The sequence below is a fragment of the Trichosurus vulpecula genome, chromosome 9 (genome assembly GCF_011100635.1).
Source record: "Trichosurus vulpecula isolate mTriVul1 chromosome 9, mTriVul1.pri, whole genome shotgun sequence".
Lineage (NCBI taxonomy): Eukaryota > Metazoa > Chordata > Mammalia > Diprotodontia > Phalangeridae > Trichosurus > Trichosurus vulpecula.
This window is the reverse complement of record NC_050581.1, coordinates 220609-246689: the sequence shown is the minus strand read 5'-3', so window position 1 is coordinate 246689 and position 26081 is coordinate 220609. Positions and strand designations below refer to the sequence as shown.

General features: G+C 40.1%; 2 protein-coding genes across 5 annotated transcripts in view; both read right to left on the bottom strand.

The window, feature by feature from the left end:
• The window catches only part of KCTD5 (potassium channel tetramerization domain containing 5), a 107373-nt gene extending 101687 nt beyond the window's left edge, over nt 1-5686 (bottom strand). The window contains exon 1 of one of the 2 annotated variants that reach the window (XM_036738104.1): nt 5295-5686. In XM_036738104.1, coding sequence (XP_036593999.1) covers nt 5295-5552 — 258 coding nt within the window. In that variant the 5' untranslated portion in view covers nt 5553-5686. The remainder of the gene's footprint in view (nt 1-5294) is intronic. The other variant, XM_036738102.1, reaches the window with a different exon arrangement.
• Nucleotides 5687-6277: 591 nt separating this feature from the next.
• Nucleotides 6278-26081, bottom strand: part of PDPK1 (3-phosphoinositide dependent protein kinase 1) — a 118050-nt gene continuing 98246 nt past the window's right edge. For all 3 annotated transcript variants that reach the window (XM_036738100.1, XM_036738099.1, XM_036738101.1), the window contains 3 exons: nt 15199-15256; nt 13663-13815; nt 6278-12484 (listed from right to left, as the gene is read on the bottom strand). In XM_036738100.1, coding sequence (XP_036593995.1) covers nt 12371-12484; nt 13663-13815; nt 15199-15256 — 325 coding nt within the window. In that variant the 3' untranslated portion in view covers nt 6278-12370. The remainder of the gene's footprint in view (nt 12485-13662; nt 13816-15198; nt 15257-26081) is intronic.

Below are 26081 nucleotides of genomic sequence, written 5' to 3'. Positions count from 1 at the left end.
CAATCAGAATAACCCAAGATCTGGCAGCCTCTACATTAAGAGATCGAAGGGCTTGGAATACAATATTCCGGAGGTCAGTGGAGCTAGGATTAAAACCAAGAATCACCTACCCAGCAAAACTGAGTATCATGCTCCAAGGCAAAATATGTATTTTCAATAAAATAGAGGACTTTCAAGCTTTCTCGGTGAAAAGACCAGAGCTGAATAGAAAATTTGACTTTCAAACACAAGAATCAAGAGAAGCATGAAAAGGTAATCAAGAAACAGAAATTGCAAGGGACTTACTAAAGTTGAACTGTTTTGTTTACATTCCTACATGGAAAGATGACATGTATGATTCATGAGACCTCAGTATTAGGGTAGCTGAACGGAATATGCATATATATGTGTGTGTGTGTGTGTGTGTGTGTGTTTATGTATATATATAAGTGAATTTGTATGTATGTATATATCTATGTGTATATATATAAAAGAGAGAGAGCAGACACAGGGTGAGTTGAAGATGAAGGGAAGATAGCTAAAAGAAATAAAATCAAATTAAGGGATGAGAGAGGAACATACTGAGAGAGGGAGATAGGGAGACACAGAATGGGGTGGATTATCTCGCATAAAGGTGGCAAGAGGAACCAGTTCTGTGGGAGGAGGGGAGAGGGCAGGTGAGGGGGGGAATGAGTGAACCTTGCCCTCATCAGATTTGGCCTGAGGAGGGAATACCATACATACCCAATTGGGTATGTTACCCCACAGGAAAGAAGAGGGAGGAAAATAAAAAAAAAAAGGGGGGGGGAATGATGGAGGGGAGGGCAGATGGAGGTGGAGGTAATCCAAAAGAAACACTTTGGAAAGGGGACAGGGTCAAGGGAGAAAATTCAATAAAGGGGCTGGGTTGGGAAGGAGCAAAATATAGTTAGTCTTTTACAACATGAGTATTGTGGAAGGGTTATATATAATGATACACATGTGGCCTATGTTGAATTGCTTGACTTCTTAGGGAGAGTGGTTGGGAAGGGAAGAGGGAACTCAAAGTTTTAAAAACAGATGTTCAGAAACAAAAAAAAAAAGTTTTTGCATGCGACTAGAAAATAAGATACACAGGCAATTGGGCATAGAAATTTGTCTTGCCCTACAAGAAAGGAAGGGAAAAGGGGATGGGAGGGGAGTGGGATAATAGAGGGGAGGGCTGACTGGGGAACACGGCAACCAGAATATATGCCATCTTGGAGTGGGGGGGGAAGGTAGAAATGGGGAGAAAATTTGTAATTCAAACTTTTGTGAAAATCAATGCTGAAATATGCTAAATAAATAAATAAATAAATAAATAGATTGAATTAAATTTTAAAAAAGGAAAAAAAAACTGAGGGTTGCAAACTAAAAACCAAAAAAAAAAAAAAGAAATCATCCAGACCTATCATTTTACAAATGGAGAAACTGAGGCCCAAAGAGAGGAAGGGGGCCTGCCCAAGGTGGGAGGAGTCAATGGGAAAGATGAGGCTAGAATTCAATTCTTTTGAGTCCCAGTCACCTACGGTTATTTCAACTGCCTGTACTATTAGTGAAAAGGCCTCCCACTCCAGTAAAGCTTATGTTTTTAAAAAGGAGTACCAGCATAAGACATAGTAAAGTAAGATGAACTGGCTCTCTGTATGAGCCAAGCTTAAGCAGTTCTACATAGATTAGTACACTGCTGAATATGGCCACAGCTGCATGGCCTCCCAATGCAGAAATGGGATTTAAGCTTTTGGCCAACTACATAACAACAGAGCAGCAGTAGAAATCAAAGCCTATGGCCACTAAGGATCACCTTGAGGAAGCTAAAACACATAAGTAGGTGTAAACAGGAAATTTACAGATAAAATAAGCCAAATTCTATCATGTGGTTCAATGACCTCTTACATGATGCCATTTCCAAAAGGAAGGCTAAACCAGCAATGATTCCTGCTGAAAACAAGTTTAAGTTTACAAAAGTTGAGTTCTACTGGTAGAGAAAGGGCTTGTATGGTAGAACCAAAGGTTTCGTTTTTTGACAGGAGGATCATCCCATGTTAAGATTTTTCAGGCCAGGTTTCTCAAACAGTCTGCAGAGCACCAAAAATCTTCTGGTCATGCATTCCAAATAGCGAATCAAGGTATTTAAACACGTGTTTATGAATACTATAATAACTTCCTTATTGGTCTCCCTGCCACTAGACTCTCTCCCCTCTAATCCCACACTGACAAAGTAATCTTTCTAAAGCACGGATATTTGACCTCAAGCCCTCACCAAACAAAAAACAAATTGGCATTCAAGGCTGGCAATCTAGACCCAACTTGTTTTTCCTACTTTATTTCATGATGGGCTCTCCCTTTAATCTCCAACCAAGTTGGAATACTCACCCTGCCCACACTCTCTCACACCTTTTGACAGACTTTTCTACACTTTTCCCATCCTCTAATCCTGTCAGCTAGAAGGGATCCTTCCCTTTGCAGTCTCTCAGATCACTCCACCAGACCTTTCTTACACACTTAAACATTTTCTAATTTATTATAGTACTTCTGTATGTCTGTTCCCCTTACTATAGAAACTTCCTGATTACAGCAATCAGTATTTTTCATCTTTATTTCATTTCCAGAGACTCAGCTAAAACTAAATCATCCTTAGAATAAGGCTGAAGCTGGAGGGAGGACAACAAAGAAAAAAATTGTAAAGGTCTATATAGATTACTAATTCAAATTCTTTTTTTCACTCAATAACACCACAGTCGGCCTCTAACACCACAATCTCTCATGCACTACATGAAGAAATAGAGAAAACAGAGATCACAAAAGTAGTTGGATTCTACTAGGAAGAAGTGTATGTTTCAAGTGAGGGAACTGAGAGACTAAGTCTCAACATTCATAAAAGATAGGGGAATATCATTTAAAAAAATAAAGTAAAATCTTGGGCCTAAATTACCTCCCCCAAAAAGCAAATGAGAAAATATTAACAGGCCTACTTTCCTAACTCTAAAAATCTTGATGAAGGTTTGAGAAGAGAACAGGCAAGCTTTCACAAATGTTATTCTAAGCAGATGACATCTTTACAGTCATGCAAATGACTGAAAGGTGCTCCACTGGCATATAGGCAACGTCACAAGACATGGAAGAAGGCCCTCAACATGTTCAATGGATCCCCTTTGGTAGATTTACAGAAGGAAATGGACAAAAATCTGCAGGTTAAGAAGGTATGGATGGATGGGCTATAATCTGCACCATTGGGAATACCCACATCGATGAGACCACAGATCCAAAGCACTGAAGTATCTCTCTCCCAGCACAGTACACACACAGAACGAGAACATCATAAACTAATTGTGTTAAATACATGGGGAAAACAGAAACATCAGTAACTCCTATAAAGTCTACCAACTCAGAATTGGTCAGTAAAAATTACTGATCTGACCAAGCTTTCTCTAAGCCTCAACCCACAGTGCCTCTAAGGATAAATTGGTTACTTCTTCCAGATATACACTTCTTGTGAAGAGTTCCATGTGGACAACTGCTACCATAAGAAAATGATTGCTGTAAAGCTCTACTCGGTGTTACAAACTCCTAATAATTACAGCTGTCCAGAAACTGAATGGGTTATTTTGTGAGGTATGTACACATGTACCTACCTACACACACACACACACACACACCCATTAGTAGAGGTGTTCAAAGAGAAACTTGATTATCCCTTACGATGTTTTAGGCAGGGAATTGGACTAGATGAACTCTAAAGTCCTTTCCAGCACTAGGGATTTTAGTTTTTGCAAAGGTAAAAGTTAAATTGTTTTTGTTTTCTAGCCCAGACTACACTGCAGGTGAGTAGCTCCATAACTCATCACTGGGCACCAAAAATCAGGGTGAAAGAGAGAACCAGAAGCAAGTCCTAAGAAACAGAGAAAGTCTGTAGGTTTTTCAGAATCAAGCATTTTGGGCAGTACAAGTTTTGTACAATGGTAAAAATCTGAAGCCGACTTGTGGTCAAGAAACATTTTATTGCCAAATACATAGTGTAAGCATTAAATTAGCGAAGGGCACGTGACCTAAACCAACAATCCGTAATCTTTTCCAGGGAGGTGAAAAAAAAAGTACTGTTAAGAAACAATGTATTTTTAAGTTAAAGGGCAGACAGAAGATGACTTCGACTTAGCTCCTGATCCTTCATAACGCCATTAAGAGGCGTCTTACTATATAGAAAACCGGTTCCTATAGAATTCATTGTCCCGTTTTGCTCAGTGCCATGCTTCTGTGAAATCAATTCACTACATCGGTCAGTTTCCAGAGACAATAAATAATGATACTTGTAATGAAAAATTGAGAATATAAACTCACTGGCACTTCCCAAAGCGTGGAAGAGCATCAGTTACAGAAGGCAAAGGAGGGGCTCCTCCACTAAGGGAAGGCACTGCCTCTACAGCCGGACTGGAGGGGCTGCACAAAGGTTTGGGTCAAAGGAGGAATGCAGTCAGATGCCAAATGGCTAGGGAGGTTCCTTCAGCCTGGTAACAGCGAAAGGCAGACTGGACACGGGGGTCTCAGCAAAAAGAAAAGCGAGGAGAAACTCCAAGGTCCCTTACAAGTTAAGGCATACGAAGGTCTATCCAACTTCGGAGGGATAGCAAGACCTCCGGCCCGGCGAGGGGAACGGTGCGCCCTTAAAACGTGGGAGTGGGCTTCGTGGGGCACCAAAATTGTCCTCAATCCAGCGGGAAAGAGAAGGCACTTTAAAGGGAAATGGGGGGAGGGGTCCACTGGAAATGGATAGAGACCCCCGGGGGTCGCCAGCTTGAGAAAAGGGAATACTGGGCAGTGCCAGGTCTGGAGCCTGGAGTAAGACTAAGTATGGAAGGGCCCCCGGACTGCAGTGGGATTGAGCTACAATGGCCTGAGAAAGATTGGGGGGCGGGGGGCGGACCTTGACCGCGAGGTCGGGGACTACAGACAGAAGCAGAATGTTGTGTACTTGAAGGAACCTACTTAGGACATGGAAAGAGAAGAAAGAGAAGAAAACAGGGTCTCACCCTAAGCCTGACGACAAGAGAAGGGCTCGGAGGAAAGACTGAGGGAGAAGGGAGGGGAAGCCCTGGAGTGGCGGCAGGACGAGGACGAGGGGGTGGGTCGCCTAGGAGGCGAGGTCGATGGGACGTCTCGGACCAGGTAAAAGACAATGGGGGTGGGGGGAGGCTGTTCAGCATGCCGGGGAAGGCCGGGGTCTGCTCCGCTTGAGTTGGGGGAGGGGAGACGCTCCGCCCCGGGACCGGGCAGCGGGGGCCCGGGAGGCGGCCTCTCACCTTGTCCGAGTCCAAGTCCGGATCTGCCTGGCACAGGCGGTACAGGAAGGATTTCGGGTCCCGGCACAGCGTCTGCCGGGTGGTGAGGAAGTAGGTGCCGCCCACGTTGAGCCGGACCCACTTGGAGCCGCCGCCGGCAGCCCGCTCCCCGAGGGGCGCGAGCCCAGAGCCACAGCGCCGACACAGGCCGCCCCCCGGCCCCACCCCGAGCGCGGCGGCGCCAGGAGCCGGGAGCAGCTCGCAGTGATTCTCGGCCATTATCTGAGCCCCTGCGGCCGGGCCCTACACTCTGCTCGGGGCGACTAGGCTTGCTCGGGCCGGAAGCGTCCGGCGCTTAATATCATCCGCCGGGCACTCTCCCGCCGGGCGAGTCCACCCTTTAAAAGGGTCCCGCCGACGGAAGTACCGCCCTGATGATCCTCCGGAACGGAAGCAGCGCTTCACACCGGCTCCCCACCCCCACCTTCGCCCGCGGGTGCCGGAAGTGTTCCTCCGGAAAGGTGGCCGCCTGCTGGACATACCGAGGAGGAAGCCGAGGAAGGGCGCCAGTTTCCAAGTTCCGAAGAGCGTGCAGGCCCGCAGCCGAGGTCGCCCGCCCCTCTCACTGGGCCAGTCTCGGTGCAGCAGGCAGCCCCGCGGAGCGCAGCCAGCGAGGGCCGGGACTCCTGCCCAGACCCTTGGGGACCCTCGTGGGTCGTAGACTGAAAACAAAGCGTCTCCCTCCCGAAACTGGCCCTTTGGCCCCGCCTGTGACTGAGCGTTATAGCTCCCGCTTTGTTTCCTCGCGAAAGCTCCGCGAAATCGGCGGTGCAAGAATTATTGCCATCTTAGAAGCAAGGTCTCACACATCTGGTGTCAAACCTGCACTCCAGGCTTTTGTCACTACAAATAAGCGCTCAACACCGCACTATGGTGTAAAAAAAAATATTCTGCCTCAATTCAATTTTCTGGGATGGAAATCAAAGAAAAGAGCCAAGACATTGTACACCTAGAGCCCTACATGCTTTTTTTATTACAAGACTATCGAGCATATGTGAAAAATTCATCATTCAGTAACTACATCTAAAGCACAAATATCTGGAAAGAGAATAAACAGATTCATTAAATTATGAGATATGATTAAATCATTGACCAAATAGAAAATTTATATAATAAAACCAGAAAAAAAGTTGTAAAATATAGTTTACAATAATTATTCACATTCAAGGCTGTACATCAATACATACAACAAGGTGGCCCCGAACATGAAATTCAATCCAAATAATTCATATATTAGAATTTAAATAACAGACTGAACTAGAGGCCAACAGTAGCCAGCAAATAACCTTATATAAGAATAAAAATACAAAAGTGTATATTCTAATATCATTGCATTATTTGCTTCTGTTTTCATAAGTTCTTCATTTTTTTGCTTTGCCTGTACATCAGTTACAGCTACAAACCAGGTAGAGAATATTACACGTTCTAACTGCCACCAACCTGAAAGACAGCTAACATACTATCAAAATGCATTCAATTTCCTAATTTTATGTTGTTAAAAGACAGCTCCAGCAGTTCTAAATACTGCCACAATTTAGTACATTTGGCCAAAATCCAATCAAACTTAGGATGTAATCATGGAGGCTTTTTCAACAGTAAGAACCCACATTCATAGTCATTCAGACATATAGATTGGATTACAGGGTGGTTTTCTTTTTATAAATAGTCCACTGTGCATACAGTTTGGAGTTTCTTCACAGACTGAAGAAATAAGTTATGGGGGAAGATAAAGAAGTACACCTAGGTGTTTTGTTTTCAGCTCCCCATGGCTTCTATCTGAACTGAAAATTGCTCTTTGCCATAAGGATAGTTACTTACCTAGAAGAGTTCTCCAAAGGCAGCACTACACATGTGTATGTATGTGTGTAGATACAGACACATGTATACATACATGTATACATATGTATGCACACATACAAACACACACATATGCAAACCTGGGCCACAAAGCCATTATTATCAGGAAATTTTAGAGAAGTGACCCAGAACTTGACTAGAAAATATTTTGCTAAAGACAAAATGATTATTTAACACATTCACCACATATGCCGAAAAAGAGATAAAAACCACACCCAACTAAGCAACCATCAATTCATTTCTGAGTTTGGGTATGAAAGGAAATAAAATGGAGACATGTGTAGAGCATTCATAAAGCATAGTACCTTCAGCAAACTCTCTACACCTAATAAATCTCCCACTCCATTTGAAGTTGTATCTATGGGTTCCCTCATCATTCTGGGGACCAGCCAGGGATGAGGGAAGCTCCAGGGTAGTGCAATCATCTACAGAGAAAGGGCTTAAGACCCATAACCTCTGTTAAATTAAAAAGTGGTGTTGAGCATGGCTCCTAAGGAAATCTGGCTTGCATGCTTTTCATCTGGAATGATAGAACCTCCTCCTTAACGCCCTTACTAGAGTGATGTGGAGAAATCAAGAAATAAACCAAAGAGAGATGATTTGGTCTTTTGCAGAGCTGTGAAGCCTTCCTAGAATTGTTGCAGAAGGGATAAAAAATACATCTATACTCCATTATTCCCCTGAATTATTCATTTGGACAACCCTTTCTGAGGGCCAAATACAATCAATATACTATTCCATCATGTCTGTTGGACCTCAAAGTTAAGGTGGAACTGAAACCTAAGGGACTAGATAAATACACTAGCCTTTAAAGATCCAACCATCAACCTACCTACAGTTTTGAATTTATTCTTTTAACTATCTATCATGGCCCTTCTACTGGTTCCTAATAACCCAGGGGATATTTTGGAGTTTCCATAATTTGTAATAAATTATCTATGAACGATCTATGATCTACCAAAAATGTGGCAATATGAGAGCTCTACAATAATGCTCCTACAGCTAACAGGCACTAAATATTGCACCTAAACATTGTGGCTTACAACAAACAAGGTCTCTGAAACAGGACATGGAGCACTTAGCAGCCAAGTGTCTGTGGTGGAGCCAAAATGCATACATAATCTGCAAGCATAACTAGATTGAGTGATTTTTTAAAAAACAATTTTGGGGAGAATTTGATGCTTGACTGCATTCTTGACAAGGTATCAGCCTAAAGCTTTTATAGGGAGGGTGAGAAGTCTTATTCAAATTCATTCTTTGGGACAGATAGCTTTTCATTGCATTTATTTCAGAGACTATAAGCTTTTCATAGGCCACAGGACCGAACAAAAATGTTCAGCGTATGGAACTATGAGCTACAAGTGCCAAATGAAGTAGGTAACAGGTAAGGGACAATGAAGAGCACAGTCCTGAAGCAGGACCTTATTATTATGTTGTCACAAGACTGCCTTCTATGAGAAAATGCCTTAAATCAAGTTCCTTTTGTATTTCAGGAACTAAACACCTATACTAAGGGAGGTTCCAAAAGAACCTAAACCTCTACAAAATAATACTTTAGAGTGAATAAGGTTACAAGTTTCCAGTGAAAAACAGACCATCTATCTGAATGGCAATTTATTATTTGTCTGTACAAAAAGGGTCTTTGCTTCATATGGGGAGCCTCTTCTCTCTACCAAGGTCTTGAAAGAAGAATTTTAGGGAAGTAGCAACAGGGCATATGAATTAAGAATATGAGAAAAGTTCTCCTTACACACTAAAATTGGTAAGACTACATTGAAATATTTGGAATTCCCTTGCCCATACTGGGTTTTGTAGCTTCATGGTCCAAATGGGAACACTCACTGCCTACGGACCTATAAGAAGCAATAAAACAACCTCTGCATCCAGGTGAGAAAGTCAAGGCACAGTAGGCTTTCTGAAGAGATAATTATTATAGTTCTCAGGTCCACTCTTTTCCTTATCCATGGTAAGAAAGACCAAAACAGAGAGTGAAAAGTTGTTGTGAGCTCTCTGTACCTGTCAGAACCTCTTGGTTAGTGCTACCATTCTATTTGTCATTAAGTTAAAGGTGTCTTGGTTGGATTAAATAACAGGGTAATAGTTCCCTCCCCCTGTCTTCTCCAGATGACATATACATACATACATACATATATATGATCTTAAATATAATGAAAGGCACCTAAACGCCAGGGTTACCGGGATAGACTAGAATAAATCTGATATGAGTAAGAAAGGGGTAAGAAAATGAAAAGCATGTTTTCTAAAGGATGGACTTTTGTGTAGGCAACAAAAAAACTTACCTAACAAGGAGAGTTAGCTCACAGTGGTATCAGTAGCTCTAGCTAATGGCAAAATAACTTCAGTATTTGCAAAAGCTAATATAACATCGCCATCTGGTTTTAGAATTTAAAAGTGAATATTGTTATTAAGGCCTAGGAGGTAGTAGCATGACCACCCAGAAGGGGAATAGTCCAAAAAAGATTATGTCTCTTCCCCAAGACAACTACAAAGAAATGCCCTTGTTAGTGGCCATACATCAGATGTGTCCACTGCTCCTGAAACAAATGGCCCATGAAAGATGTGTTGGCAAATGCAGTTTGGTATCCTTAGGTTTGATGCAGTTTAAATAACTGCATAAACAAAAAAAAGTGGGGAGTTCTATAAACGCTTCGGAGAACTTTCCAATATATGAAATTTAAATCAAATGAGAGGGAAACAATCCGAAAGTGAAAATGTTCTAAAATGGTAATGGTAATGGAAATAAAATAACATAAGAAACATAAGAAAACTCTTTTGCAGGGTTAGGAAACAAGAAAAGTACAATTTGAACCTATGTTACAAGCTTCTTAAAATCCCTTTACATATACGATTAAAGGCACTACAACTGATACCAGTGTACAGAAAGACTTTACAAAGCCCCCACGAGCCATAAACCTCTCTACACTATTTGGTCCTCCTTGCTGCTCCAACACTGAATTGGGCTCTATGTCTAACAAGAAATCACTAGTACCATCAAGTGTTCTATTACCTATTATACTATCTGAACCACTTTGCACCAATCTAATTTAAGAATAATCAAATGAACATAGCTAACAAGACCCTAGTTCATGAAAGAGAACATAACTTTGAAACAATGTGTTACCACATTAGAGGAGGTAAGAAAAATCATTTCATACCACTTAATTGGGGCAAGAAAAAGAAATAGAAGCTTTTCTAAATCTGGATCCAATTTGGCACACTATGTCTGAGACTGATGGATGACTTTTTGAGAGACAGGGAGAGCCTTCCAACTGAATATATTAATGATACTTGTTGAAGATTACATTAAAGAAAAAGCAGAAAAGTTTCTCATTACCCTTGGGTCAATAAAGGAGGTAAATGTGAAAAAATCTCCCTGTAGCAGTATCAAAGCCCTCTCAGAGACCAACCATGCACCACTCACAAATGTATCCCAGGAACATATCTGGGAAAATTAAGAAAACATCTTAATCCTGATAAATTATCAGTACTTCTGCCTACTTATTCAGGAATAAAATAAAACAGCTGGATTAACAATGATCTGGAAATTAAAAACACTTATCCAATAGCAGGACTCTTCCCCTTTAAAGAAAAAAAAAGGTGTCAAAAAGCAAGTAGAAGATGAGTTAAGAAAAAAACACTAATTTATCAGTAAGATTAAGTATGGTGTTTTTACCCCTTTTTAATGCAATTATGAGTAATACTTATCTCCAGACAAAGCCCTGCTCTTTATAGGAGAGCCAGATGGCCCAGCAAAATGGCCAGAGAACAAATTTAGAGAAAGGTTAAATGTAAAGTTAATCGCTCTCTGCTATGTTACAAGAAATGTTCAACCACAATTTAACATAAAAAGGATTCATGTGACATATGACCCTTCAATAATAATGTACTGATGAGACAAAAAGTACCGTACTTTCTTCTTCAGTATCAAAAGTTTCATCTCTGCTCCTCCATTTATCAATTAGTAAAGTGCCCAAGCACATTTAAATGTTTCAATAATTATTCTCAGAACGGGTACATTAGATTTCCATCAACTAATGAACAGGAAGAATTTTACATTTCACTACACCAAGACCCATTAAAACAATTCTAATAGGATTCTTCTCTTTCATCTTTATATATCCACTAAAAGCAGGTAGCAACAGTCATGAGGGCAGTACATGTGCACACCTTGGAGAAAGGAAAAACCTGAATTCATCTAAAAATATCAGGAGTATGTTTCCCACATCAATGACTAAAATTGGTTACTAACTAGTTCATTTTCAGTTAGTATTCATTAAAAGCATGCTGCTGCCTGTATGACCCCTTGATTAAGGACTTCAATGCATTTACTTAAAATGACAAGCTTAAAATTTTATATAACCCTCAGGAACCAGTAATTTTAATTTGATAAAATTTCAGTGCCATGTTCAGCATTTTCTTACTTAAAACCTACACCATACTCTTCACAACATGAAGCCTGCCAAGCATATATCTGGTGCACTCACATAATTATAATAAGTACCACGGAAATCCTGCAACCAGAGCTGTATTAAAGATTATGGAAAAGGGTAAAACCGACCTGACCGCAATTGCCACATACCAAAAAAAAGCATAAACAGGAAAATAAAATAAAATAAACCCACAGAGACGATGGCAAGACCTCAGCAGAGGCATTTAAAAGCTCCCTGATGAAACAGAGTTCAATGATAATCTAGATGGGGTCTTGGTAAGGGGATGAGGGGGAAACAAAATCACAGAAATAATCCCTGTCCCATTTACACACACACGGGACTGGTACATGATTTTGGGTGTGTGCATGTAGGCCAGTTTCAATTTCTCTTAAGTGAAGTTGGTAATGCAAGGTCTATCCACTAGTTTGCAGCAGAAATTGAGCTGAAGGGCACCAAAGCAAGATCTTCACTGCAACGATATGCATGTGGAAGCCTCAACGGAAGCACAAAGAACAAGCAAAGCGACCCTGAATTCCATTTATGTTTGTTGTTGGTTTTTTTGTCATTTTTTTGTCTTTTTAAATAAAAAACTGCAATATATCAGACATATGATTTCCCCTTGAGATGGCTAACAGGTGGCGTGGGAAGGTCCTTCCAATGTGCTGCCGAGCCCATATGCTGAATCATGGAGCAGCAGGCAGGAGCCAGGCCAGTTTGGGATAAGCTTTCCTAGACAGCAGCATTCGGATGGTTCTGGTATCTGTGCCGCCAAACTTCATGTATCTTTTTGCACCACTTATGAGCATTCCCACTTGGGTCCATCAGGTAATATGTCCTGTTAGGCTACAAGGAGATCAGAGTTTAATGATTTCCACAAAATTGCACACTGTAACAATAATGTCAAAATAAGATAACTCAGTTCCCACCGTAACGTTAACATTAAATAGTGGCTTCTTTAAAAAAGAAAAATCACCACTTGAAAAATACCAGGTAAAATCATGGTCCCAGAAAAGAAAGGGAGAATTATCCTCTTTATTTTCTTTAAGGAAGTAAGGGACTAGTTGCACAGAATGTTGCATATGTTGTCAGAAGTGGTCACTGTGATAGTTGGTCTTAACTTTTTTTGTGACAAAGGAAGGCTCATTGAGCATATGGGAAATGTGGAAGAGGAGATGCAAGGCAACTGGAAATCACTAGAACAAAAACAAGAAATGCCAATAAAAATTAAAAACAAAACATTGTTTGAAAAACGGAAGGAAAAAAAAAAGAAAAATACAGATTTGAAAACAGATCAGGTTAATTCCTGAGTAGAATGATAAGAAACCATAGAACTGAGTCCTCAAAATGTTATTTTAAATGAGCCTGACCTGCAGTGGAAGATGAGAGGGCAACATAAGAAAAATGTTTATTTAACAAGGTTCTCTTTTTGATCATTCCAGCTTAGTGCACACATGATACAGAAGAAAAGAAAACTTGGAGTCAGAAAAATGTTATTTAAGTTCTAGCTCTACCACTTATTAGCTCTGAGACTACAGTCAAGTCATGAAGCCACTCTAAGCCTCGGTTTCCTGATGTATAAAATAGGTATCCGCCCCCAAAAGTTCTATTCTAATGGCTCATTGTGGGACACGGTGACCCTGAGCTCTCAAAGGCGACGTTAATGGAACTGGAAAGGCTTCAAATATGGAAATGATTCTGTTATCTGAGGACCAGCCTGAATGAAAAGATGCTCATCATGAGAAGGTTGGCCACAGCTACTCAGGAGAATCATTTACTCAGGCCTCAAGGACATACTATCTGTATTAATATAAAAAGTTCTAACACGGATGAAATCACAAATTTTTTTCAAGTGTTGAAGGAAAATAGTGACACCTGCAAAAAGAAAGTGTCGTATAAACTCTAACACTTTTAAAAAAAACATGCTATCATTATTGTTGTTGTTGTCATTAGAAAGTACAAAGGAAAAGAGTAAAATCCTTTGAGTTAGAAAGAAAATGAAAGAGCTCTGGAAGAATACTTACTGTGTGAACAAAAAAGGTTTTAAAATTCTTGGCTTCTGGCCGAAGTTCTTGTGACCAGGGAATTTCTCCTTTCAGGACTTTGTTCACAGGGTCCACATAATACAAATGTGGTCCTTCTGTAAGGAGCAACTGCCGACGGCGTGCAAATAAACCCTGATACAAATAAACAGAAAAATCCATGTTTTCCAAAATGAAGAAGCAAAAGTTATTTATGAAGCATCATTTCTATGACTGCCCATTAAGGTTCCTAGAAGCTAACTTATACCTGTAATTTGGCAAATAGGTCCCATCCACTTGTGTGACCAAGCCAAGTCCCTTCAATTTCCCCAACCTCAACTTCATATAGGGAAGAGGAAAAAGCCAAGCACTTCCAAGATGGGTTCTGCTTCCAACGCACTTGACTCTGGGATATGCTACTTCCATTACACAGATTGGTATAGACAGATGAAGAAGCAGGCAAAGTCAAAATTTTCTATATCTATATAAGTTAGCACAAATTCCAATGACTGAAAGAAGTTAGAGAGTTCCTCCAATCAGGTCATCACCACACAGTCTATTTTTTTTCCTTTCCTTCCCAGAGTAAAGGGTATTCTTTACAAATGAATGTCTTTTTATCCATAGGCTATGTTTCTTTTTTTTTTTTACATTTTTTTGGGGGGGAAGGCAGGGCAATTGGGGTTAAGTGACTTGCCCAAAGTCACACAGCTATTAAGTATGTTAAGTGTCTGAGGCCGAATTTGAACTCAGGTCCTCCTGACCCCAGGGCCGGTGCTCTACTCACTATGCCACCTAGCTGCCCCTATGTTTCTATTAGTTGAGAATTTGCTGTTTCAGGCTACGGACAGAAATAATAAACCAGGGAGGGTACGGTAATAACACTGATAGATACAGCAGACTAGAGGCACGTAGACTGATGACAATTTGTGAGCTTTTCACTTTTCAGACATGGACTTCAAGCTGTTTAAACAAAACTGACATCTATGCAAAAGAGAATAAATTCAATTTTAAAAATTTTACTTTACTTGCTTAACTCTTAAGCTGAAGGGAAATCTTAGCTGGGGAAATCAGGCAAATACACATAATAAAGAATATTGGTGGGAGAGTCAGCGCTGTGAGGCCTGGTATGCCTTCATCAGAGAAGTACACATAGCACTCTTTTGGTTTTCTACTTCCATTGCTAAACTGGGCTAATTATTAATTCCAGATAAAATGGGAAATATATGGAATGTGAGAAGCATGAAAAGAACTTCCACTTAGAAGTCAGATGTCTGGAAACTGAGGTGGCTCTTCACAAGCTGTGTGACCTTTAATAAGTCAGTTCACCCTTCTGAGCTTCACTGAACTCATCTGTAAAATGGGAACATGAATAATGACGCTACCTACCTCACAGGGTCTGGAAACCATAGAATATTTGGACAGGGCAGTTTTTTATACATTTTTAAAATCCATCACGCAAAAGAAAACACTTATCTTCTTAAAACACCATTTGAAAATACATAGATCTATACCTAGGTTATCAGAATGGATTTCACCTACCTTTCGTTTATCTACTGGACCCATTTTTAGTATTAAGTTATTTTCTACAAATTGGTGCCTATTAAGAAAAGAAAATGAGAATGAGGTATCAGAGATAATCAGGGAAATCAGATGGAAATCTATAGAAATTCTTCGCATTTCTAAATAGACATCTTTCACTCTATTATATTGCTAATGAGATTTATACTGTTCAAGCTCTCATCTCCTATGAATAGTATAAGAAAACTCAAAATACAATTCCAAAAATACAATCAATTCCTTGACACAGTTCTTCATCAAAATTTTAAGGAGAGCTAACAGCCCCACAAAGGCAATAAAAGCATCACCTTAACTTGAGAAAAAATTTTTCCCTCATTAAAATATTCGGAAAAATATCTCTACATGTTTGTCCTTCATAACCCTATTATAAAACTATAAATGAATCACCTACATCATGGTCAGAGATTTCACCTTTCTGAGCCTCAGCTTCCTCATCTGTAAAACAAAGGGATTAGACAAGAGGGTCTCTAAGGCCATTTCCACCGTTAAAACTGTGACTCAATGATCTTAAAAATTCCACTCAAGGGTAAGAAGACATCCTGGACAGACTTCACAATAGAAAATGTCATCTTTGACTTATCTTTCAAACCCTGAATTCAGGACTCAGTCTGAAGTCCAAGTCACAGTTTGAGATCACAAACATGAAAAGTAATGGGTAGGTGTCAAAAAGGTAAAGAGCAGTTGGTAATCAAAAAGCTTAAAGTTTAATCTACCTACCATTTCAATTTAGGTAGAAAAACAGAATCTCAGATTCATATTAGGGCAGGCATATGAAAAAAGAACAATAAATATTATTCGATTTATTTAAATCTGACTATTTGTATAAAAAGTGTTTTATGTTTATGTTCATGTAAGTCCTATGTCTGTTTTGGCAGGTATACTCTCAGGTATTTTATACTGCTTAGTTATTTTAAACAGCGTAAAGCAATATTAAACAATATTGCTGAAACATAATATAGTTTCCCTAATTTTCTCTTTAATTAAACCTATTTTAGCTTTAACTTTGTCTGAGATCATGATTACTATCTATGCTTTTTATTTTACATAATAAATTCTACTCTAGCCCTTTATCTCCATGTATCTCTCATTTTTATTTGCTTCCTGGAAGCAACATATTATTGAATTCAGATTTTTAATCCATTCTGCTATCCCTTTCCATTTTATGGGTAAATTCATTCCCTTCACATTCTAAGCTATAATTAGATACATATTGTATTGTACATATTGTAAATACACATATTGTATATTTCCCTCCTTCCTGTTTTTCCTCATTATCCTTCTCAGTCTATTTACCCTATCCCTCTTCCTCACTCTTCTAATTTACTTCTACCTACTACCTTACCCTCCTATTCCTTAATCTACCCACCTCTCTAAAAGTCCCTCCCTTATCCTCTCCCCCTACCTTCCACCTCAATCTACCTATCTTTCTGAGTTTCTCCCTTTTCCCCCTTGCTCCTAATTCTTAATCTAAACACCCTTCTAAAAGTCCTTCTCTTACACTATCCCCTTACCCTCTTAATTCTTTCTAAATTTAGAAGACTTTTATACCCTTCTAGATATTTATGTTGTTCTCTCTTTAACCCATTTCCAATGAGAGTAAGGTTCCAGCACTCCAGACCCTCTCTCCCACTTGCTTAGTCTGTATCAATTCTTCATTTCATGCCTCATTTGTAGGAGATAATTATTCCTTTTTATCTCTCACTATAGTTTCATTATTTTTAGAATCAGCCCATCATATACAGCTCAGTCCAAGTCTTTCTTTCAAACTATCTAAATAATGATGACAGTCATAAGAGTACTAATAACATTTGCACATATAAGAAATAAAAAGTTTGATCTTACTGAGTCCCTTAAAAATGGTCTTTAATGTTTACCTAATATTTCTCTTGGATCTCTTAAGTCGAATTTTCCATTAAGTTCTGCTGTTTTTGTCAGAATATATGAAATTCTTTCAGTTCATTAAATGTCCATTTTTTTCATTCAGAATTATACTTAACTTTTCTGGGTAAGTTACCCTTGGTCAGAATGCCAGCTCTTTTGATCTACAAAATCTAGTATTCCTTCAATGAAGTAACTGCTAGGTCTTGCATAATCCTTATTGTAGCTCCATGATATTTAAATTGTTTTTTTCCTTGTTACTTGCAATATTTTCTCCTTAACCTGGGAGCTTTGAAACTTGGCTATGATATTCTTGTAAGTTTTCCTCCTGAGATTGCTTTCAGGTGGTGATCAGTGTATTTTTTCTATTTCTGCTTTGCCTTCTTGTCCTAGAACTTCTCAGTAGTTTTCCTTGATAATTTCTTGTAATATTGTATCAAGATTCTTTTTATGATCATAACTTTCAGGTAGTCTGACTATTCTTATATTGTCTCTCCTCAATCTGTTTTTCTGATAAGATGTTTTACATTCTCTTCTATTTTTTCATTCTTTTGATTTTGTTTTATTTTTTCTTGGTATCTTGTAACATTATTAGCTTACCCTTGCCCAATTCTAGTTTTCAAAGAATTATTTTCTTCCTGAAGTTTCTGACTATATATTTTTCTAGTTGGTTAACTTTTTTTTCATAGTTTTCTTAATTTTCCTGGCTTGCATATACTTGGATATCTATAATCATACTCATATATAGACATACATTCATATGCATCTATGTAAGACCAGACTATATTTATTTGGCCTCTCTTTCTCTGACAGTGGATAACCTCTTTCTTTTCTAAGTCAGTCTTTCCATATTTTTCTAGGTCCATCAACTCATCATTTCCTGCACCACAGCAATATTCCAACCTTATACTGTCTAGTTATTTTAAATAGTCTAAAACAATATTGATTAATATGGCTGACATACAGTGCAGTTTCCCTATTTTTCTATTATAATTAAATCTATTTTAGCTTTAACTTTGTATAATGTTAATGAAATAGGAAGATCTTTCCCGTCCATTAATAGGCCTATGTGACCTGCTTTGAGCTCTGGCCCAGCTGACAGCTGTGACACAGCCTAAGTCAGATGGAGCTGGAGTCACGTGGAGCCCATGGTGGAAGGAGTTGGCCCAACAGGGAAGAGCAGGAGTCAGGAGAGAGGCAGAGTAGGGAGAGAGAAGCTAACCTAACTGAGAGAGAGAGGGATTTTCCTGGGGGGAACTTGTTTGTGGAGAGGCCTGACTTAAAGAATGCTTGAGATGTCAGTGCTCCCTGGATTGGTGATGTGTATAAATTTTGTCTTGGAAAGAATGCTTGGGGTGTCAGCGCTCCCTGGTTTGGTGATGTGTACAAACTTCTTTGATACCATGGTAAATTGTGCTTTCTAGTGTCTGAATAAATATCTTGGTTTTGCCTTTGAGGAAAAGAGTTTATTATATTTTGCCAATCTACCCTGAAAATACACCTGCATATTCATAGCAGCTGCTATGGATATCATATCTGAGATCATGGTAACTACTGCTGCTTTTTTTCCCCCAACAAATTCTACAGCTGATCTTTATTTTATGTTTGTGTGTATCTCTTATTTCCTATCCCCCCCCCCCACTCTTCTATTTTACTTCTACGTGCTAACTTGCCCTCCTATTGCTTAACGTACACCCCCTCCAAGAATCCCTCCCTTATCCTCCCATTCCTGTAAATCTAAACACCCTATTACCTCCCTTATCCTATTCCCTCACTCTCCCCTCTAAAAATCTTTCCCTTATCCTCTCTCCCCTCCCTATCCCCTTAGCCTTTTATTTCTTTTTGAATTTAGAAGACTTTTATACCCTTCTAGATATATATGTATTGTTCCCTCGTAAACCCATTCCCAATGAAAGTAAGGTTCCAGATAGACATCTCAAATGCCATACAACCACAACACAGTTCATAACTCTCCCCGCAAAATCCATCTCTCTTCCAAAGTTCTCTATTATTGCCAGGTCATGTGATGAAGGACTACATATTTTCTCCAATGGGGGGAGGAGGATTATTATATACCAGAGATAAAGCAATGTATAGCTCAATCCATACGACCAGAAAGTAAGCAGCTCAGAATTTACAACATATAATGCTAACCCCTTTCTTCTCACTCAGCACCCATCTCCTACCAGCCTCCAGACTCCCAACAGGACACAAAAACAGACACTAGACTTGTGTTTTGTGGCTTATTCAGGGATTTCCATTTTACTACAGAGACTCTGCCAGTGCATCCCACCTCCTGGGTTTCCTTCTGACCAAGGGAGCCCCTAAATTAGGAAACTGTGAAGCTGCAGAGACTACCTGGAACATATATCTAGGTCTCCCCCAATTCTGCAAAAAGCATCCGATTTAACCCAGTCAGAGTTAAAGAACTGAAAGAACTGGAGCAGGAAACCAGCCTGCATGACTGCATCAGGCCTGAAAGAAAAGAAAATGAAATTTAAGGCCAGCCATGTCCCCCAAGAAGCTACTGGGACAGATTGAGGCTAGTGAAAAGTTAATTCCCTAAATGGAAAGAGGCTGAGACAGCACGGCAGTCCAGTCTGGGACTGAATGGCCGTCAAAGAAATATAAGGGGGAAATGCTAAAACTACAAGAAATATTAAGAGGAACATAATTTAGTCAAAAACTTAAAAGCATGAGAAGATAAGTCAACAGAGTATACAAAAATGAGAAGCAAGAATGAGTCTTAAACCAACTAGGAGATTATAATAAATATTAGAAGACAAAGAAAACTGAACCTATGCCTAATGAAACAGAATCCTGTGAGAGCACGAAACAAAAAAGATTTCTAGACTGGTTCAAGAGAGATATGAAAAACTTAAGAGAAGTTAGAAAGGACAAAAACAAGAATTTATGGCCTGCAGAGCAGAAATGACTAGCAGAACAGACAAATGCAGCCATAGCCCCCAGACCATTATTCCTGCTTCCAGTCTAGCACTCACAGCCATCATCCAGGGAAGTAATTCCTATATGGAAGAAGCCAGCCAGACCAAACAATTGCTACCCACAGAGAAAGTGAGGCAGCCTAGATGAAACAGCAAGGTTCCCTAAGGAAGACAGTGGGCAGTGTGTACCTGGCAAGTCGAACAACCACCACCATCTCCCCTCTGTCCCTGATGAAGACAACCAACTCTGAACCCAAGAGCCTTGGCAGTGGAAATCCTCCTCAAAAAAAAAAAAAAAAAAAAAAAAAAAAAAAAAAAAAAGAAAGAAAAAACCACCAGACCTCCTTCCAGCCTAGCACCAACAACCATCATTGTGAGGAGAAATCATGTGAAGAAGGAGTTTGCCTTCCTAACACTACCAGCATCAACAAACTACTAACTATTGCAACCAACAGTCAGATAAGCACAAGAACACTGAGAGTGGAGCACCCCATGGATCACTGGTCTTGCTTCCAGCCCTCACCACCAACATCCATGGAAGCAACTCCTGTAGAGAAGAAGCCAGCCAACTGCCACCCACAGAGCAGCCAAGTCAGCCTAGCTGAAGCAGTACGGCACACTGAGAGAAACAGGAGATAGCATGGGTCAGGAAGGTCAAACTACCACCACCACCACCCCCTTAACCACCATCTTCCCTCAGACCCTGACAGAGGTAGCCCAGGCCCCAGAACCTTGGGAACATCCTTGCTTCTGGCCCAGAGGCTTCCCCTCAGCCACGGTCCTGAGTAGAATTTAACAAACAAAAGGATAAACTGAGGCAATTCTCCAAGCAAGATGTTTATTAACAGGGTGCTAAACCTATTAATAAAGGAGTCTCTGGCTTGCCTCCACTTGTGCCAAAAACCCTTGGAGGGAGAGCCAACAGGGTTTTTTAAACCTAGGTGTGCCTTCCTTCTGACTGGCCTAACAATATAAAATTTGGATCTCTCCTGGCAAAGGCAGGGCAATCCCAATTGGTGGACATTTTAATGAAGAGGTGGGTTGATAGTTCTCAGCTTCTCTCTATTCCCTACTTCATCTTTGGGGAAGAGTGAGGAATGATCCTCAAGTAAAAGGATTAGTCTACAGCTAGGTAGCCCAGTAGATAAAGCACTGAGCTTAGAATAATGAAGACATCTTCCTGAGCTCAAATCTGGCCTCAGATACTAACTGTATGATCTTGGGCAAGTCACTTACCCCTGTTTCCCTCCGTTTCCTCATCTGTAAAATCAGCTGGAGAAGGAAAGGGCAAACCAGCCCAGTAACTCTGCCAAGAAAACCCCAAATGGGGTCACAGAGAAGCAGACACAACTGAAAACAACTGAAGAACAGGGAAAGTGGGCTGGCCTTCAGATGTGCCTGATAATGCCCCTCTCTGACACTTAAGGCATGCTAGCTGCTTTATAAAACCCACCTGTCAGTAGTAGTCTTGGCTGAAAGAACAAAACTACCCCCATCAGGATCTTCCCAGCTTGCTCTCCAAGCTCTAGATCAAGTCACCCCCAACTTTGATGAAGGAAAAGCAAGAACAAGAGACATGTCCCCGGAGGATGGCCTAGCTCAAGCTGGCTTCTGTTTACAGAGTAAACAGAAGGCAGGCAAGTAAGGGGTATTCTACTTGGGAGGGTCCCAGCTCAAGCTGACTAAGGAATAGAAACCTTGGGGGCTGGAGAGTGATCACAATGCCCCATCATACTCATCAGAAAATGCCTGCTCACGGCCTTGGGCAAGTCACTTAACCCCAATTGCCCTGCCTTCCCCCCTGCAAAAACCAAAAAAAGGAAAAAAAAAAAAAAAGAAACTGCATGCCCTTCAGAAGTGGGGTCCGACAAAAATGAGAAAAAAAGAGATCACAGAATAGTATTAGTTACTAAACAATTCAGCATAATATTAATTTTCCTCAACATGCAGCCTAGAAAATGCTCCTACAGGGACTGCAGTCACAGCTCTTGAAGACCCAGAAAGAAAATTCCTGTCACCAAAGTCCTTGGCTCTGTATCAGAGGAAATGACATTAAGGAGGAAGCATTACCTTCTGCTTTACAACAGCACCCTAAGCATCATGGGACCCTGTCATCTGACTTGCATCTGAAATATTCCACATGTAAGTTGTCTCTCTCATAGACTATGAGCACCTTGAGAGCAGAGACTGTCTTACTTTTCTATTTGTGTCCCCAAGGCTCAGCACAGCCCTCTGCACATATTGAATGTATAATAAATACTCCATTCATTCATATAAGCAAAAGCTGCTAGTCTCAAAGACAGAATGCACTGGGACAACTTCAGGATAATACGTCATCCAGAAGAACATGATAAATCAAAAAACCTGAACATGATAATATAGAAAATAATACAAGAAAACTGCCCAGAATTTCTGGATTTAGAAAATAAATCACCAATCAAAAATCTGAAGATCACTGCCAGGGGGAAAAAAAAAGTTTCCAGTTATTATCAAGGGCACCATCATCTTCACAATCAGCTGTAAAGGCAATCAATAAGTGAAAGATCTTTCTCATCCATTGAATACAGGGAGGCCTGATTAAAGACAGACCCACACTCTTTCACTAACTAGATTTGAGGCCCCAGGCTAGTTAGCAAACTAATTTGCTAGTTTGTGAGAAGTGTGAAACCCTCAGGGGCCTAAGGGGAGTTGCTAAGACCAGAACCAATGGTATATGCCCTGAGTTCTAATCAATCAGAAGACTGCTAGGACTGTATAAAAAGGGAGCCTAGAACTGGAAGCAGCAGAGCTGAGAGCCAGCATCAAGACAAGGTGCAGAGCAGAGAGTGTTGATCAAGAGACAGTTGCTGAGATCAAGGAACTCAGAGTCAGCAGAGCTGCAGGAGAGAGTGCTGAGCCGAGAGTTAGGATTAGTGAATCACCTTTCATAGGAAGGCTCTAGCATCGAGGGAAAGTTACAAGTATGGCTTCATTCCTTGCTATAACAGTTTCTTATAATTTCCTTGTAACTACAGTGAGATGGGCCTACCAGTTTGGGAATATTATTGCTACTATGTCAAATTGGGGGCATTGGTCCTTGGATTTGATCCTCTGGAGTCTAAATGAATGTTATACTTCCTCTGCCTTCTACCTAGAGAATTCCTTATACTTCAAGATTCCGAAGCACTCAGGTATGTCCATGGCCCACTTCAAGGTCATGAATTTTGCTTTACTGCTATATCAGCCAGGTTGGAAAACTGGCTTTCTTCCTTAACTTACTCTCCCTACTTCAGACAATACCTATTGTTTCTACCTCCACGAGATCTCTTACATGTTGTTGTTCTTTCGTTTCAGTCACATCTAACTCTTTGTGACCCCATTTGGGGTTTTCTTGGCAAAAATACTGGAGTGGTCTGCCATTTCCTTCTCCAGCTCATTTTACAGATGAGGAAACTGAGGCAAACAGAGTTAAGTGACTTGCCCAGGGTCACACAGCTACTACTTGTCTGAGGCCACATTTGAGCTCAGGAAGATGAATCTTCCTGACTCCAGGCCCAAACCTCCATCCAATGCATGACTCACAGAGCTACCACCCTAGTTCAAACTCTCATCTCTCATTCTGTCCTTCTATTATAAATTTCTTTTATTTTTAATTGGATCTTTTTGGGTCATTCTAATCTTGAAAAACATTGACATTTCCATCAATTAACAGAAAAAGGCTGAACATTAAATAACAAATCTCTATTACCTTAGGGTTGCATTTTCTTAAAGAATAAGAAATTTAACAACTTAGTTCACACCTGTCCTGTTTGCCAATGTGTCTTTTTGAACCTCCTTCTGTTCTCTTCTGTGCATTTTTTAATGTGAGAGCTACCTTATTTTCCTTCTTTTTCTTAATTGTATCACTGATCCTAGTGCCTTCTCCTTCCCAAATCCCACTCCAGTAAAAACAGTTGTAAAAAAAAAGCGCATCAAAACTATCCCACATATTTTGTTAAAATGTTCATCTGCTTTTGTGTGATGATCAATGAATCTGTTACACTGATGCTAATTTTTAACACCAGATAGTTTTATTGATTACTGAATTTTGTAGTCAACTTTGAAATCTGATAATGCTAATTCCCCTTCATTCTCACTTTTTATCTTTATTTTCCCTTGAGATCCAATTCTGTCCCTTAAGATAAATATCATTATTATTTTTTCCAGCTCTTAAGAGAATAACCCTTTGGTATTATGATTAGAATGTCCCTGAGTGAGCACATTAGATAGCTTTGTCACTTTTGCTACTCTGGCATGGCCCAATCATGAATAATTAAGATCTTGCCAATTATTTAAGTCAACAGTTCTACAAATAGTTTTTTGCTGCTGTAGTGATATCGTTTCCTATGTGTACATGGACTCCCAATTTGACTGTAACTCCTCTATTAAATCCTGCTGGGTTTCGGGAAAGCTGATCATTTATGTTGATTTACTTTATACCCTTCAACTTTGCTAGTATTATTTCAATCAATTTTTAGTTGAAAGTCAAATTTAAGTACACCATTATATCATCTGCAAAAAAGTGATAACTGTTTACTTATTGCCCATGTTTATTCCTTCCATTAGCATTTCTAGTACTGTATCAAAAAAGTACTGCTGATAAGAAACACCCTTGCTTTACTCCTAAAGATGTCTGACACGTCTTCCATGACATATACTGGCTCTTGGTTTTCCATAGATATTTACCATGTTAAGAAAAGGCCCCATTATTCTTATGCATTTTAGTGTTTTTAATGCTAAATGCTTTAACATTAAGTGCTATATTTTGTCAGGAGCTTTTTCTGTATTTTCTGATACAATCATGTGAATTTTATTATTTGATTTATCAATATGATCTCTTCTGTTAATACTTTTCCTAATAGCAAACCAACTCTATAATCCAACATGGTCCTAGTGCATAACACTAACATGCTGTTTAATATGTCTAATATTTTGTTTAATATTTTTGCATTAGTATTAATTAGAGATAGCCTTCTTTCTCTGCTTTGTCCCTCCCTGATTTAGGCATAAAGAACTTATTTAGAATACAACTGGGCTCCCATCCACAACTTCTCCAAACAGATCTATAAAACACACCATACCAAATTCTGGTGTAGGAATCCAGAAAAAGTCACAGTGAGTCTTTTGCTGGGCCTAGGTGAACATAGGGAGACAAACAGAGAGAACTGGGGACAAGGTTGGAACAAGAGCACAAGTCACATCGAACTTCTAGCACCTGGGAGAGGCTATAAGCCAACAAACAAAGGAGGTTCCATCCCCATACTGGGCACCCCAAGACCCAAACTGGGACACTATGAGGGGGCAAGTGCCAAGTAGCAGCTTTGTCACATACTACCCAGTCCCAGGTTGCAAATTCAGCATGGAGTGAGAAGCTTAGGGAAAACTTGGGCAGTGTGCCAAGAAAAGAGGAGTTCGGAAGCCAGTATCAGTAGTATGGCTCAGATCTCAGGAACAAAGCAGGATCTCACTTTCAGCATCTAGCCTAGGCTGCAAAGGAATAACCAAAACAAGAAACCTAGATCACAGAGCAGCTTATGATTTTGTTACTTTGAGCCAACAGAGCTTTCCAGCTAGCTGACGGAGTAGAATCTAACAGCCATCTTGCACGGACCCAAGAGAGGGAATTTTCAGAACTCAGACCAAGGGGACAGCAGACTACTTTGCAAGTAGCGAAAGCTGGCAAATGCCCACAATGTTCCCAAGATCTTGAATAATACGACACTCACTATCCCCAAGAAATCATCAACAGGCCAGCTTTAACCTTCCCTCCAGAAATGCCACAGAGCCCAGTCAGAACACCAAGTCCCAGGAAGAACGTTCCGTCACGTCCAACTATATTCATGACCCCAACTACGGTTTTCCTGTCAAAGACACTGGAGTGGTTTGCCATTTCCTCCTTCAGCTCATTTTATAGATGAGGACATTGAGGCAAACAGGTTTAAGTGACTTGCCAGGATCACACACCTAGTTAAGTGTTTGAGGCCAGATTTGAACTCACAGAGA